Consider the following 12500-nt stretch of genomic DNA (forward strand, 5'->3'; position numbering starts at 1 on the left):
CAAGCGTGCACAAGAAGGCCAATAAGCATATTTAAATTAAATGATTCACATTGCAAGAACGTGTTGTAAAATGGTGCGGTTCCTTTAAGAGCAGCACGTACAGGGTGGGTGTGCTAGAGAGAGAGAACGGTGATGCTTATGAATAGTTTGGATTTAGCGACAGGAGCTAAAACGTATGTGCTGTAACAGCGTTAACCAGTGTGTGAAGAATAAATCCTCAGAAAGAATACAGTGGGCATTTATTTACTAACCAGCAGCAGATGGAAAGGAAAGGGAATTAACCGCGAAGTTAAAAACTAGTCTCCCCTGCAATCTCCAACTACGGTCAGAGACAGACAGCAGGAAAGGTTAACAAACGGAATGAAATAGCCCACATTACACACGCCTTAATAAAACTCACGTTATATGCTAAACCAAAGGAGGCACAAGTCTTACCATTGAAGATCTTTTTTTTCTTGAAAAACTATCTACATAGTCCAACCATCGAGGTTTAATCCATGTTGTTGTGGAGACAGAGGATTGCATCGATCATATTTCATTAAAACTTCACACTTCTTACATTTGACATATCCAACAGCCTGATTAGAATCTGCATCGACTACTAAGCAGAAATATCTCCATACAGTAGATTTCCCTTCGTTTAGTATCGTTTTAAACTCTCCAGATGACAGTTTCTCTTTAACGTGATGCCATTTTGCCACCTGTTTGCGTTGTCACAGCTAGGACCTACGCAAATTCCCGCCACGGGAAGAAGGCTGTTATCCTAAATGTGATTTATTTTATTCTCAAAAACGAACTTCTGCATAATGTGAAACAGACACGTTGACTTCACTATTTATTAAGATATTTTAAAATGTGGAATGTTCAATGCATTATCGCGGTGATGTGTCCGAGCCCGAACCGACCCGGCCCCGGCCCAACCCGCCCTGACCCTTCCGACGGGCTCGGGTCAGGTATCCATCCTCTAGTCCACATCAATGACAGCCCCAGCTCTCATGTGAATGTGTGAGTGCGTGTGTTTTGTGTGTTTTGTGTGTGTACGTGTGTGTGTGTGTGTGTGCGTGTGTGCGTGCGCGTGTGTGTGTGTGTGCATGTGCACCTTTGTGAGCGCGTCTGCTTGACTAGGGTCGGGCATTTGCTGTTTCATGACCTCCACTTTCTCCTGCAGCTCCTTCAGCTCCTCCTCAAACTCATCCTTCTCCAGACGAGCCTGGAGCAACCTGCAGCACACACGCCAGCAGCAAGCAGTGACAGTCAAAATAACACACGCACACTGACAGTCAAAATAACACACGCACACTGACAGTCAAAATAACACACGCCCACTGACAGTCAAAATAACACACGCCCACTGACCTATCACAATAACACACGCCCACTGACAGTCAAAATAACACACGCCCACTGACAGTCAAAATAACACACGCCCACTGACCTATCACAATAACACACGCCCACTGACCTCAGAATCGGACATCAGCCAATCGGCCAATTAAAACCAAAACTACCAATTGGCCAATCGAAATCATATTTGATTAGGTCATGACAGGTCAGACCAACGGTCATATCACATGTTACTGAATCGTAATACTACATCAGTGCAGTATAAGCTAATTACGCTACGCTAATAAGTTAATTTCCGATTATCTGAGATGTAACATACTTTTGGAGGGTTCATCACCATAAAGATTACACAGCAGCATTGAAAGGGCCGTTCAATTCACAATAAAAACCTCATTTACTTTATGTAAAATCCCTCTAAAATTAGACACGACAGCACATCAACCTCTATGTATGCAGAGGCCGGCATTCGAGGACTGATTTCCCTTGTGATCGGGTTATTTGATAAGAGGCGCCATGTGTCTGTATCCTGTCTGCTTTGACCTTCCTGTGGTCAGATGAGACATTATTTCTGCCTCGGGGCGAGTAGCACACTGATCACACAACATGGATGGGTGTAAGAAGAGAGGTGTAACTGTAGGTCATACTACTGTGAGATTAACCTGCACCACACGGTACATACAGAAATCACTTTCTAAATACTGCTCCAGTGTTGCTAGCAAACTAGGGCCTATATCTATACGTTGTACTCATGGGCATATGATCTACATACATTTAGAGTCAGGTTTTTTGCACTGCCATTGTATACACCAGATAACATTACCACTGTGCCCAGGCCTACCAGTCTACCATTACACCCCGAGGTAGAAGCACAGTCTAGTCTAGTCTAGTTTAGTCTAGTCTAGTTTAGTCTAGTCTAGTGCAGTCTAGTTTAGTCTGGTCTAGTTTAGTCTAGTCTAGTTTAGTTTAGTCTAGTGCAGTCTAGTTTAGTCTAGTCTAGTTTAATCTAGTTTAGTCTAGTCTAGTTTAGTCTAGTTTAGTTTAGTCTAGTGCAGTCTAGTTTAGTCTAGTCTAGTCTAGTGCAGTCTAGTTTAGTCTAGTTTAGTCTAGTCTAGTTTAGTCTAGTGCAGTCTCTCACTGTGGACTGCAGCTGAGGTGGGGACCCTCCTCTCTGCTTGCGGAGCATGCATTAGGAATGGAGAGAAACACACAGGTGAATAAACACACACACACACACACACACACACACACGCAGAAACATACCCACACATTACTACCTCTACTGATACTACTACTGCTACACACACACACACCACTACTGACACTACTACTGCTATATACACACACACTGACACTCACACACACCACTACCACTACTGATACTTCTACTGCTATTTACACACACACTGACACACACAAACCACTACCACTACTGACACTACAACTGCTATATACACACACACTGACACACACACACACACACACAGACAGACAGACGGACGGACAGACAGTACATACACACTGTATCCAGTAGTCTCTATGTGCTTGTAGTGTTGCAATTTATTTATTGTGTGTGTAATCTCATGATGTGCAGTACATGTGATGTATCTGAACAATGGGGATTAGCTGTGACTAACCTAAATCAAGGCACAACACACACTGGAAGGACCCTAAACATCCAGGAAGATTGTATGTGTAAGAAAGACCCACAGAGAAGAGATGTTTTGAGCCTGACCTCTTCAATGTGTTTGTGTGTGTGCTCATGTGTGCAAATCACTCTAACTTTGCCTTGTGTAGTGCCTCTTGATATCGTAGCCCTTTTAGTTTCTGTGTGTGTGTGTGTGTGTGTGTGTGTGTGTGCGCGTTTCACTCCTGACTGGTGGACCGAAGCACCAATCTGCTGCTTTCTCATTGGCCTCTTTAGTGAGTTCATGAGCATGTGTGTAAGTGTGAGTGTGAGTGTGTGTGAGTGTTTCACTCTTGATTGGTAGACTGAGCTCCTCTCCTCTGCAGTAGAACAGGTCGCTCTAGTGAGTTTGTGTGCGTGAGTGAATGTATATGTGTGTGTGTGTGTGTGTGTGTGTGAGAGAGAGACAGACACACACACACTCACTCTTGTCTGGTGGCACGCAGCTCCTCCCTGCTGCTCTGGAACTGGCCCCTCCAGTGCTCGCCCTCCTCTCTGCTCTCGTCCAGCTGCTGCTGCAGAGACCTCACAGTGCCGTTCACACGCTGCCGCTCCGCCTCAATACCAGCCTGGGACTACAGGAGGGGGGGGGGGGGGGGGGGGGGAGAGGGAGATGGGGAGGGAGAGGGAGGGATAAAAAAATGAGAGAGAGAGAAAAAGGGAGAGAGAGAGGGGAGGGATAGAGAGAGAGAGGGAGAGATGCAGAGGGAGCAACAGTGAGAAAGAGAGGAAACAAGAAAGTACTAATTATGATTTGGCACACACATTTTCAATATCTATTATATATATATTTATTTTAAATGTTCAGTATTTGATAATGCAAGTCAAAATGAACCAATCCTACACAAAGTTTCAGGTTAAATCCTGGTTTATTTGTTTATTAGTTTATTTGTCATTCAGATTTTCACCAGCTGAGGGCAGCAATACTCCACAACAGCACTTAGGCATTGACATTAAAAAGTAATGTAGGGCTTGACTCTTGATGGGTGTCAATAAAAGGATTTATATGAGTGTGTGTGTGTGTGTGTGTGTGTGTGTGTGTGTGTGTGTGTACCTGTGACACCTGCTCCATGTTGACGCGGAACTTCTCCATGTCCTGGCTGTACTGCTCTCGGAGGGTTTCTATCTCGCGGTCGTGCGTGGCCACCTCGTCCTTGAGCGCCCCCTTGAGGGCGGTCAGCTCCCGCTCCCGCTGACGCAGCGTCTCGTCCTGCTTCTGACGCGCCGCCTTCAGCTCAGCCTGTTCCGCACGCAGCGCCATCAGCTCCTGCACACACACACACACAGAATTATACACATACACACAGAATTACAGACACACACACACACACACACAGAATTATACACACACACAGAATTATACACACACACACACACACACACAGAATTACAGAACTATGAATACCTGAATACACACACACACACACACACACACACACACACACACACACACACACACACACACACCATGAATACCTGAACACACACACTCACGCACACCTGTGCAAATGGCTACGCACTACGACACCAGCAGCCACCGACAAGAGATGTGTATTAACACTAAACACCGACTCAGCTAACTCAGGCGTGGGCCTTATTTACAGGCAACCACAGACTCCAGAGGTCAGCGTGGCGGAGCGATCGATAACTAGATTTATCAGCAAATTAGCCCGTCTGAGGCAAACGTTTCCTTCCTCAGGCTGCTGGCTGCCAGCGCTTCCAAGGCGACTCACTCCGGAGACCGAAAACAAGAGGGGAGGACAGACAGCCCGATTGATCCCAAGTCCAGCCCAGATAAATCTACTTTTAATTGAGACGTCCGAGGGAGGTGGTGGACGTTTTAGTGCAAGAAACTAAACTTATGACTAATGACTCGTATCGATCGGATCTCGGGAGAGAACTGGGACGGAGTTTGGAGAGGGCTGCTGGCGGCCCGCCCGAAGCCCAATATGAGATGAAGAAATGTTCCCTCAGATCTCCCACCAGGGAACAGAAGAACATTTATGGATCTATTTATGCCTTTAAATATATGACTGTTGGGAGTGGCTGAGTTTCCATGATAGGGCTGTTGGGGATAGGAAGGTTGTTTTTTGTGTGCCATCGTCATGTGTGAATATGCACTGTGAGCATGTGTGCATTAAGTGTGAGTGCGCATGTACAAATGCACAGTGCATATAGAGCATAGTGAACAATATGCATTATGGGCAAGTTTGAGTGTAAAGTTGCACATACAAGCGCAAATGTATTGGCATGATGTGAGTATAGTGTTTGTGAAGAAAATGGTCATGCACTTCTTGTGTGTGAATAAATGTGCATGTGTCTACACACTGTCTGCAATGGGCTTGTGTGCGCATGTTACGTGTGTGTTTGTTACGTGTGTGTGTGTTTGTTACGTGTGTGTGTGTGTGTGTGTGTGTGTTACGTGTGTGTTTGTTACGTGTGTGTTTGTTACGTGTGTGTGTGTGTGTGTGTGTGTGTGTGTGTGTGTTACGTGTGTGTGTGCTTGTTTTGAGTTTGTAATGGGTCAGTGGACGAGTGCTACGTGTGTTCCATGTGTAGCACACTGGTATGTGCTTTCTCCCTTTGACAACATTCGCTGTGCACTCATCTGTGTGTGTGTGTGTGTGTGTGTGTGGGGGGGGTGTGTGTGTGTGTGTGTGTGTGTGTGTGTGTGTGTGTGTGTAGGTACCGTCTGCAGTGTGTCGGTGTGTGATCTGTTCTCGGCTTCTCTCCTCAGCTCCTCTTGTTGCCCAGCCAGCTGATCCTCCTGCTCCCGCACACGGGCCTCGGCTCGCTCTCTGTCCATCCGCAACTGAGTCAGCCTGAGGGAAGAAGAGGAGAGAGAGATAGAGTGACCGTGACCGCGAGAGAGAGGAGAAGAGAGCTATCGAGGGAGTGGGGGGACTCAGACAGAGAGAGAGAGAGAGAGGGAGAGAGAAAGAAAGAAAGAGATAGAGAGAGGAGGGCAGAGGGTGAAAGTGAGAGAGAAAAAGAAAGAAAGAGAGAGGAAGGGAGAGTGTGACAGTGAAAGAGAGAGGAGGGGAGAGGGTGATAGTGTGAGAGAGGAAGGGAGAGGGTGACGGTGTGAGAGAGAGGAGGACAGAGGGTGACGGAGTGAGAGAGGAAGAGAGAGGATGACAGATGATGGGTGACCCACAGGGACTGGTGGTAGTTCAGAGGGAGAGGGGGGAGTCAGTGTGAACTCAAGTCTACAGTGCTCTGGCTAGCTTATGTCTCTGCCGGTGCGTATTTCACACGCACAGCGTCTGTGTCACACAGGAAGTCTGGCCTCAGTGTGGCGTCTGTGTGAAGCCGCTAGACCCTCTGTGCTGCATCCCACTCCGTCCCGAAGTTGTGTATCTGATCTCTGTGTATCAGTGTGTGTGTGGGTGTGTGTGTGTGCGTGTGCGTGTGCGTGTGTGTAGGTACCGTCTGCAGTGTGTCGGTGCATCCCACTCCGTGCCGTCCAGAAGGTGTGTATCTGTGAGGCACCAATGTGTGCCCATGTGCTGTGCTCAGTGTGTGTATGGTGCTGTGCTCAGTGTGTCTGGTGCTGTGCTCAGTGTGTCTGGTGCTGTGCTCAGTGTGTCTGGTGCTGTGCTCAGTGTGTATGGTGCTGTGCTCAGTGTGTGTATGGTGCTGTGCTCAGTGTGTCTGGTGCTGTGCTCAGTGTGTCTGGTGCTGTGCTCAGTGTGTGTATGGTGCTGTGCTCAGTGTGTCTGGTGCTGTGCTCAGTGTGTATGGTGCTGTGCTCAGTGTGTATGGTGCTGTGCTCAGTGTGTGTATGGTGCTGTGCTCAGTGTGTGTATGGTGCTGTGCTCAGTGTGTGTATGGTGCTGTGCTCAGTGTGTGTCTGGTGCTGTGCTCAGTGTGTGTCTGGTGCTGTGCTCAGTGTGTGTATGGTGCTGTGCTCAGTGTGTCTGGTGCTGTGCTCAGTGTGTGTATGGTGCTGTGCTCAGTGTGTGTATGGTGCTGTGCTCAGTGTGTGTGGTGCTGTGCTCAGTGTGTGTATGGTGCTGTGCTCAGTGTGTGTCTGGTGCTGTGCTCAGTGTGTGTCTGGTGCTGTGCTCAGTGTGTGTCTGGTGCTGTGCTCAGTGTGTGTATGGTGCTGTGCTCAGTGTGTGTATGGTGCTGTGCTCAGTGTGTGTGTGGTGCTGTGCTCAGTGTGTGTCTGTGAGGCACCAGTGTGTGTCTGTGAGGCACCAGTGTGTGTCTGGTGCTGTGCTCAGTGTGTGTCAGCTGCTGGGGCTTCTTGAGGAACATTATGAACAGGTAATCATTCTGGAATTTAAATAGGGGGGAGGCTCTGTAGTCCCTGGTACAGCTTACAAGTGTTCTCTTCAAACTCTAACCTTAACAGAAACCAAACAAACAGCGCCAAGGAGAACCAAGGACCCAAGAACAGAGAGAGTGGAGAGAACAGTTACTGTACACCACATGTTTGCTCATCAAATACCCTGCCTTTTATGTTCTCATAAATCAGCAGAGATCTTATTCAAGAGTCATGCTTTTGTGGAGTTTTTTTTTTTAGTTAGACACAGAAACATGGTGAAACTCCATGTGCACAGTGGCCAGATCTTTCTGTTAAATGCTTATCTCAACACCTAAACAAACTAGCTACAGATGTGGAATAACGCTGGTCATATTCAGGATTTACAAGTAGGTGTGGGTCCTACAAGTGTGCATTTATGTGTGTGTATGAATATATGCATGTTTGCCATGCTCAGCGTGTAGCAGTGAGTCAAAACCAAGAGTGTGTGTGTGTGTGTGTGTGTGTGTATTTATTATATTGTCATACTCAGTATGTATCTGGTGAAGCTCGATCTTCTTTCGGTCAAGTTGCTCCTGCAGGTGCAGACACTCGTCCCGAGACTCCTCTAGCTCCACCTTCAGGGTGGGGTCAGCATGCCTCGCCTGGGGCCCCTGGGAAATGTAGTACAATATGACTTCAGTCACTAAGGCATTCAAGATCAGGAATTTCCACGTTGAAAACCCCCACGGAAACCGAAAAACAGATCTTATTACTTCAGTGAGAAATTTCCAGCATTTTGCATCCACAGTATAAAGACTCCCAGGGACTTGTTGTTGCTGTTTTTTGTCCCCCGTGAAGAGCGAAGGTATTGTTAGGAGCACATTCTATTTCTTCATTCAGTGTCCTGTAAAGACTCCCCTTGCCTCTACTGTTGTTGCTGTTGCGTGTCCCTTCAGAGGGGCTTAGGTATTGGTTCCAGTTTCTGAACAGAGCCTGCTGGCACTGCGCTGCTTCCTGGACAAGCGGCTCTACAGTGTGTGTTGTTTACCAAAACCGAGAAGATGCATCGAAAACAACGGCTCAGCAGATTAGCAACTGATTACACTTTAATTACCCTCGCAAATGCAGTAATCCCAGCGCTCCCCCTAATGCAGCCGCGCGCGCTGGGATTACTGCGTTTGGGAGGGTTTAGAGTGGGCTCTGTTGACAGACACTGGGCCCAGGAGAGGCTGGGAGGTTAAGGTGCTGCTGTCTAATTAAGTGCTGGCCAGACATCCCTGAGTCAGACAAGGGTATGGGGGGGGGGTGGTGGTGGTGGTGGGGGAGGCAGAGGGACGCGGGCCAGAGAGAACAAACACCATGATTAGGAAGTGCATCATGCTGGTCTCCACGGAGTATAAAAACACATTGAGTACACCAACAGAACTGTCACTAACAAACAATAAATCAGTGCAGTTCTAAAATGTACTGTGTTCTCATAATGGACATGCAGTACACTGGAGTTACTAGTGCATTAGAGGGTAGCATAGTGGTATGTTGATATAGTGTGATCGTTAAGGGAATCTTCCACTACTCTACTGCACTACTCTGCACTACTCTTCACTACTCTTCCCCACTCTGCACTATTGACAGAAAGCTAAACAAGTGCAAAAGGTGTCAAATCTCCTCCCACCATTCCTGGAGCAATATTTCCAGTCTGAGCTGATACTGGGTTACCATCGCACCCTTTAATTAAAGTGCACTTTCCAGCAAGGGGTGTTAGTTATACTGATTTGCGCTGTCTTGCTGAGGGACTGCTAGGACAAAAAGAGGTCAGCTAGGAGGTCAGCAGCATGCATTGCGATCAGCAGATCTGCAGACACAGGCGGAGATGAAGGACCTGCTGCGGAGAGTGTCCCAGTGGTCAGATTTAAAGGCCACTGTAAAACTGTACACGCAGGCAGCATTATTAGTGATGCATAACCCCTGAATGACTCCAAACACCGTAAAAGGTACTTCATGGGGCCCGTAGAAAGTGATTTATTGCTCAGCACTGTTGGCAGTGCACCCGTCTAGGCCATAAGCAACAATGACAGACTGGTCTTTGCTGACGGACATCTGAAGGTACACTAAGAACCAACAGTCACTGGCATGCAGACAAAATGTATCTGTGATAGATAGATAGATAGATAGATAGATAAAAACTGTATTGCCACACAACAATGTTGGTGATATTCTTTTGTCATAGGTAGCTCAGTCTAGTAAGGAGGGGGGAGATGGGGGTAGGAAAAAAAATAAAAATAAAAAAAACTCCAGGTCAGCTTTGGGAGTTCAGGAGTCTGATAGCAGAGGGGAAGAAGCTGTTATTGAGGCGCGTCGTTCCAGCTCGCATAGATCTGTAGCGTGTTCCAGAAGGCAGAAGTGATTGATTGGTTTGAACTGATGGTTGTGCAAATAGTAGCAGGACGTTTCTACGACCAAATTATTTGGGTTGACGATAATGTAAATGTAGGCAGAGAGTGTGTTAGTGATGGATTGGTTGGAGCTGAAGGCTGCATCGATGCGGGACGTTTGTTAAAAGTGATCGGTGATATGTTAATTTGGGCTGATTGAATGGAGTGTAATAGCGTAATAGTTTTGGGTTAAGTGGCGCAGCAGAGGGGCAATCCTTCACCCAGATTGACGCTGGGCTCGGTCCGGCCCGGCCCGTATTTCACGTCTTGCACCGCCACCGTTTTCACTACACAGATTAATGTCTTTACACAATCATTAGCGCTCCACTGAGTATTCCTACGTGTGTGTGCTGATGTGAATGGACTTCCTTTTACTTTCATTGCGTGAGGGTTTTGAAATTCCTCTGTGTGTGTGCGTGCGTGTGTGTGTGTGTGTGTGTGTTTGTGTGTGCTTGTGTGTGTGTGTGTGTGTGTGTGTGTGTGTGTGTGCTATTCTGTTAATTAGCGAGCAGGATGAGCGCCAGACTCCTCTCATCTCTAATGGTGCTCAGCTGCAGTGAGGATCTGGATCGCCGCCAATCCATCAATGCCCGCCTGGCGGTGCCAACCCACTCTCACACACACACACACTCTCAACGATTACCATGGTGCCCATTACCAGAGGGCACACGTCTGCTTCGAGCACCCACTCTGTGAAAAGCCCTCTCTCTCTCTATTTCTCTTTCTCCACTCCTCTCTCTCTCTCTCCACTTCTCTTTCCCATTGTGGTCTAGTTCCTTTTCAACCGCTGTGTTTTTCAGTTTTAAAATCTCAGCAGAAAGGAGCAGACTGTACCCTCTTTGAGTATTGGGGTGTGTGTGTGTGTGTGTGTGTGTGTGAGTGTGTGTGTGTAGCCTTTGTGTTGCACAGAGCAGGTCTGCTATTCCGATAAGGAAGGCTTAGGTGATGTAAGTCAACTGCCATGCTGGCCGTCTTAGGTACCACCGAGAGATTATCAGTGTTGAAATGAATGAGGTCACGTTGCATGTCTTTCCAATCAAAATGATGAAAGCATCTGTATATCAATCGTCATCTGTTCTGGGAAACTATCTTTAGGCTTGAGCTGATCTATGTCAAGCAACACATTACTTTGCACAGCAGAGATGTTAATATTAAATGATTATGTTAAACGATATTAATGTTAATAGAGCAACATAGTCAATGTCCCTGTAGGAACCTAGATAAACTGGCTACTGTGCCAGACGAAGCACCAGTTATCAACTAACTAATAAATAAATAAATAAAACATTCATATCATTATCAACCATAATCAGTTATATAGGTGATTCTTCATTTATTGTCCTAGTACATTATCAGTGGCTTACAGATTTGTACATAGAGTAGGCTAAAAGTAGGTTTAAAGTACATTCTCTTAGAATTCTTTACTTCTAAAAAGGGAAAAAAATGACATCAAACTGTAATTAAATGCTATGTGGCTCAAGGAAATTGACTGACGACTCGTATGCCTGTTCTCAATGAAATTGAATTGTTCCCTTTCAAAGATTATTTGAAAACAGTGGACGGTTAGTAGCCCATAAGATATTGCATTGTATGATGGAATTATATATAATATTTACTTAAAGTATCAGAGTAAAGTAAAGTATCTTGTGTGACAAGGAACTGCAAAGAGATGTTGTGGTTGCACTATACAAAAAGCTTAAGCTGGAGTTAAAAGTGCGAAAGCGAAACAGACCCTTTGGTACAAAATAAGCAGGCCAGGGTTCAGGTTTTAAGCTTCATGGAGTCAAGTTTTGTTTACTGGGGTTAAGAGGTGGGGTTTAAGGAGCTTATGGGGGACACGGAGGGCGAACTGTGGGAAGTGACTGTACCTTGAGAGCTTGGATCTTGTTGCAGAGCACTCGGACCTTCTGTTTGATGACAGCATCACTCTCACCGCTCCTGTGAGAGGAGGTAGATGGGGGATATGAGTCATCCGCACACACACACACACACACACTCTCTAGAACACACATATACACACACAGGCAAAAACACAGTCCAACACAAACACACAAATGCGCGCGCACACACACACACTCTAGAACACACATACACACACAGGCAAAAACACAGTCTAACACAAGCACACAAATGCGCGCGCACACATACACACACACACACACACACACACACACACACACACACACACACACTCTTAACACACAGCCGTCTAGCCCATCAGCTGAGCAGACACAGTCAGAGCACTCGGTTCGCGACGCTATCTCCATCACACACATCATAAAACACACAACGTGCAGCTATTTCTGGCAGCACAGAGGAGGCTGACGTGCGCTGCGTGGGAGGAGACGGCAAATGCATTCTCAGAAGGCCAGGTTACTGTTCCTGCACTCCCCCCCCCCCCCCCCCCCCCCCACACACACACACACACACACACCCCATCAGCCACCTCACCACCACTGCACCCAGGACAGGAATCTGCTACTGCAGCCGCTAGAAGGCCAATAAAGCGCACTGTCGTCACTCTCACTGCCGCATAGGGTCATAGGTGGGGACTGGTGGAGCTATGCAATGGGGGACTTAAAGGTCAAATATAACCATCTAAGAGCAACTGAATGAGAGGCTTTTAAGAGCTTCCGTTTATGTAAATGTGTACATATTTAAATTACATAAATTGTATTTGCCCTAAAAAAAAAAAAAAAATATGGCAAAACATGACATTACTAAAATGATGATTATTATTACAACAAACAGATGATTCACCCTCTCACTCTGAAAGACCATTATGATA

General features: G+C 46.6%; 1 protein-coding gene across 1 annotated transcript in view; it reads right to left on the reverse strand.

Moving 5' to 3' along the window:
• Positions 1-12500, reverse strand: part of LOC105891798 (cingulin) — a 29323-nt gene that overhangs the window by 11571 nt on the left and 5252 nt on the right. The window contains exons 5-10 of the mRNA XM_031576079.1: positions 11581-11650; positions 7827-7951; positions 5718-5850; positions 4083-4295; positions 3455-3603; positions 1100-1220 (exon numbers count right to left, since the gene is read on the reverse strand). Of these exons, the coding sequence (XP_031431939.1) occupies positions 1100-1220; positions 3455-3603; positions 4083-4295; positions 5718-5850; positions 7827-7951; positions 11581-11650 (811 nt within the window). The remainder of the gene's footprint in view (positions 1-1099; positions 1221-3454; positions 3604-4082; positions 4296-5717; positions 5851-7826; positions 7952-11580; positions 11651-12500) is intronic.

Source organism: Clupea harengus, chromosome 11 (assembly GCF_900700415.2).
Source record: "Clupea harengus chromosome 11, Ch_v2.0.2, whole genome shotgun sequence".
Lineage (NCBI taxonomy): Eukaryota > Metazoa > Chordata > Actinopteri > Clupeiformes > Clupeidae > Clupea > Clupea harengus.